This window comes from Tupaia chinensis, unplaced genomic scaffold (assembly GCF_000334495.1).
Source record: "Tupaia chinensis unplaced genomic scaffold, TupChi_1.0 Scaffold000574_1, whole genome shotgun sequence".
NCBI classification, from domain to species: Eukaryota; Metazoa; Chordata; class Mammalia; order Scandentia; family Tupaiidae; genus Tupaia; species Tupaia belangeri.
In genome coordinates, this window is record NW_006160088.1 from 3,316,272 (window position 1) to 3,320,576 (window position 4,305).

General features: G+C 53.4%; 1 protein-coding gene across 2 annotated transcripts in view; it reads left to right on the forward strand.

Moving 5' to 3' along the window:
* A4GNT (alpha-1,4-N-acetylglucosaminyltransferase) overlaps positions 1-1,864 on the forward strand; it is a 10,508-nt gene extending 8,644 nt beyond the window's left edge. For both annotated transcript variants that reach the window (XM_027775580.1, XM_006158190.3), the window contains one exon: positions 672-1,864. In XM_027775580.1, coding sequence (XP_027631381.1) covers positions 672-1,286 — 615 coding nt within the window. In that variant the 3' untranslated portion in view covers positions 1,287-1,864. The remainder of the gene's footprint in view (positions 1-671) is intronic.
* Positions 1,865-4,305: the final 2,441 nt, after the last annotated feature.

The following is a 4,305-nucleotide window of genomic DNA, read 5'->3' on the forward strand; positions in this document are numbered from 1 at the left end:
GAGACAGAAAGCGAGAAATCACCCCTCAGAGGGGATGGTCACGCCGCAATCCCTTCTCCTCCATTCTCCTCTCGGGATCTTGGGCACACACACACTTGCCTGATGTAAGTTTAAGCCACCAGGTCTAGGACTCAAACCACGGTCTACTACATGGGAGTCCAGTGATGTAGCCATTATGCCAACTGCTGGGCCCCAAACTTTTAACTTAAGAAAACATTTTGGAGGAGGAGGGAAGTTAGATAAATTATCAAAGTGAGGCCTAAAAAAAGTTTGGTACAGGGACCAGCAGTTAGTGTAATGGCTATGTCGCTGAACTCCCATGTAGTCAACCGTGGTTCGAGTCCTGGACCTGGTGGCTTAAACTCACGCCAGGCACGTGTGTGTGCGTGCCCAGGATCCTGAGAGGAGAATGAAAGAGAAGGGATTGCAGTGTGGCCATCTCCCTTGTGTGTGTGTGTGTGTGTGTGTGTGTGCTTGCTTTCTGTCTCTCTGTCTTTCTGGCGAGTGCACGCGCCCTATAGCAAAAACCTCTAAAATAAAAAAGTTTGATACATGAGCAAATATTAATAGATTTGGGGAGGGTGGCTTGCCTGATCCCTCTGGGCTACTCTGGCCTTGGCCTCCTGCTGTGACACCCCTCCCCCTTCCCTGATTGGCACCTGTTCCTGCAGGTCAACGTCAGTGCAGAGAGAAACTGGCTCCACGTCAGCTCAGACGCGGCCCGCCTGGCCGTCATCTGGAAATACGGCGGCATCTACATGGACACTGACGTCATCTCCATCAGGCCCATCCCCGAGGAGAACTTTCTGGCGGCACAGGCTTCTCAGTACTCTAGTAACGGGGTGTTCGGGTTCCGAGCGCGCCACCCCTTCCTGTGGGGGTGCATGGAGAACTTCGTGGAGCACTACAATTCAGACATCTGGGGCCAACAAGGACCGGCTCTGCTGACGAGGATGTTAAAGCTGTGGTGTAGACCTGGAGATTTCCAGGAGCTGCGCGACCTCCAGTGTCCCAACGTGTCCTTCCTGCACCCCCAGCGCTTTTACCCCATCTCCTACCCGGAGTGGAGGCGCTACTACGAGGTCTGGGACACAGAGCCGAGCTTCAACGACTCCTACGCGCTGCACTTGTGGAACCACATGAACCAGGAGGGGCGCGCGGTGGTGAGAGGGAGCCGCACGCTGCTGGAGAACCTCTACCGCAAGCACTGCCCCAGGACTTACAGGGACCTTATTCAGGGCCCAGAGGGCTCGGCGACCCGGGGGCTGGGGCCAGGGAACAAGTAGAGCCAGTGCCCGGGGTTGTGGCTGGAGCGCAGGAGCCACGTTCCCTGCTGGGCCGCACTTGCGCTCCATCTCCGGTTCTGCAGGGGCTGCAGACTCCGCGTGCCACTTAGGATGAGCTCCGTCTAGGATAGAACAGCCCCTGAGAACGGAGGCGAGGCGACAAACACAGGCATTTATTCCCTCTCATGCAGGAATGTGAAGGGCAGCAGTGCAGGGAGGGTGTGGTGACGACGGTCAGCAGGACCCTGGTTTCTGGCACCTTTCTGCTCACCACTCGAGGCTCTGTAGTCCAAGGTCTGCGTGGCCGCCTCTCTCCAGCCTTTGATGCCTGAGAGCAGGGTGAAGGGGGGAGAAGCTTGTCCCTCCTTTATTTCATGAAGACTTCCTGCACGTTCTGCACAACACTGCCCCCTACAGCTCTCTGGCTAGAATGTAGCTGCAAGAGAGGCCGGAAAATTGAAGGAGTAAGAGAAAATGGATGTTAACTATTTCGCCACATGCTCTCTTGACTGCAGTAAGATTCATTTCAGAATGTATCAGAGCATTAATTGAAGAAAAGACACTTGATTTCTAGACCAGATTTTGACATTTGTTTCTATTTTTTAATTTAAAAAATTTTGCTGTGGGGGGACCAGCAGATGGCACTGGACTCCCATGTAGCCGACCATGGTTCAAGTCCCAGATCTGGTGGCTTAAACTCACACTGGGCACATGTGTGTGTGTGCCCAAGATCCCGAGAGGAGAATGGAGGAAAAGGGATTGTGGTGTGGCCATCCCCCTTAGGGGGTGATTTCTTGCTTTCTGTCTGTCTCTTTCTGTCTCTCCGGGGAGCGCACATACCCTATAGCAAAAATCTCTCTTAAAAAAATTTGTTGTAGGGCATGTGTGCTCTCCAGACAGAGAGACCACAAAAGAATGAGAGAGATGAGGGAGAGAGAGAAAGTGAGAAATCACCTCCCTAGGGGAGATGACCACACTGCAATCCCTTCTCTATTCTCTCAGGATTTGGGGCATACGTGACATGTACCTGGCACGTTTTTCAAGTTGCTGGGCCCAGGACTCAAACTCCTCAGCTGGCTATGTGGGATCCAGCCACCTTAACCACTATATCACCTAGCTGGCCTACATATTTTGACATTCATAAATACATCCAGTCAACAAATATGAATTGAGCCTTTCTGTGTGCCAAACACCAGTTCAGGTGCTGAAGACACAGCTGGATCAATCAAAATCCCCAGTACCTACACCCTAGTCATTGGCCACAGGCTTCTGAGAGAGCCCCTTCCCCTTTCCAGGTATCTGCTCTTCCCTACCCTACCTTGTTCCAATGTACCTATATACCTTCCTCCACTTAGCTCATAAAAGCCAATTACAGACTTGAGCTATTTAAAGATTCACATAAATGTTTACCTCCCAGTGCTAAGTGACTCAGTCCTCTGTAAGTGCCTAGGATCCTTGGGACCGAGAACAGAGCATGGCCCATAACAGGCACTCGGTAATCCTCCCCTGTACTGAGTGCTGAACTGAGGCCTGGTAGGGGGAGGGTGGGAGGACCATTTATGGAGATGTTGGTCAGCTCAAGATGGAGGCGTTGGTTTTTGGTGGAGTCGGTATGTGTCAAGTCCATGTTCTCAGAACAGGCCTGCAAAGGAAGGCACCCCATTTACACACGGGGAAGCTTAGGCTGGTGGAGATGATGCATGCAGCCACAGAGGTACCTGCCGAGCATCTTTCTGCAAATGCTGGGGATGCGGTGGAAAGAGCAGAGAATCAGTGTCCCCAGGACTCAGGAGGACACAACACTGACGTCCAGGCCCTGAGCTGAGTCTAGAAATGTGTTAGCTCAGCGGTTCCACAGTAGTCTTCTGGATGGATTTTGTGTTTCTCATTTTACAGATGAGAAGATCGAAGGCCAGAGAGGTTCAGTGACTTTCCTTGGGCTGTACAGCGTGGGCAGGTGGAATGGGATGCATCTTCGACCCGGAAGACTGGACTCTTCTGTCTCTGACAGCGAGTGACAGAGGACCCTGGGATGAAAAGGCTTCCCTGCCCAGAGAAGGGTCAAGGAACAAGATTCCTGACCCAGTAGATGGCTCACAGACACCCCCGCTTGGTCCTGGTCCCTGCCCCATCCACTTAAATTTTTTTTTTTCAGCAACCAGCAGATGGCTAAATAGCTATGTAGTTGGACTCCCATGTAGTCGCCCATGGTGGCTTAAACTCATGTGGGGCGTGTCTGCGTGCCTGTCCAAGATCCCAAATGGAGAATGGAGGAGAAGGGATTGCAGCGTGGCCATTCCCCCTGGGGGGTGATTTCTGGCTTTCTGTCTCTGTTTCTCTCTGGTGAGTGTATGAGCCCTATAGCAAAAACCTCTTCAAAAAAAAATTTTTTTTTTCCAAAAATAGTAGTGAAGTATAAATAACATAAAGCTGGCTATCCTACTTTGTAGGAATTTGCACATTCTGGGTACCTTGTATAAGCAGAACCACAGTTTTTGTCTTTTTCTGTCTGCTATGTCATCCCAGTGTTATTCCTTTGCACTGACCATGTGTCCCCCCAAGTGCGGGTTGCCCCAATCCCCAGGCAATGTGTAGGGGTGGCTTCCCAGCCGGGATCCTCAGGGCAGGCCCAAGGCCGGGGTGTGGACAGACGGTGGCGGGCCGCCCAGACTGGGGCGCACTCGGAGGACTCCCCAGCGTCTGCCGGATCAGGGCAAAACCCAGAAGGCCCCCCGGGGTAGGGTGGTGGGCAGCGCTGACAGCAGGCTAGGGGGTGTCAGGCAGTTCGGAGGGGACCCGAGCGCGTCCAGCCCGCAGCAGGGTCGGAGAGCCACTCCCCTGAATCCTAGATTTTCCCGACGGATTAAACGTGGCGCTCCCTCCCTCCCCGATCCGCTACGACTAAAAATAGCTCTTCCCAGCGGGGCCGGGAGAGGCTCCTCCTCTTCTTGGGGTGGGGTGCTCGGCGGCCGTCGTGGGCGCAGGAGGCCCCAGACACCCCTGCCCGGCTGCAGGCGTG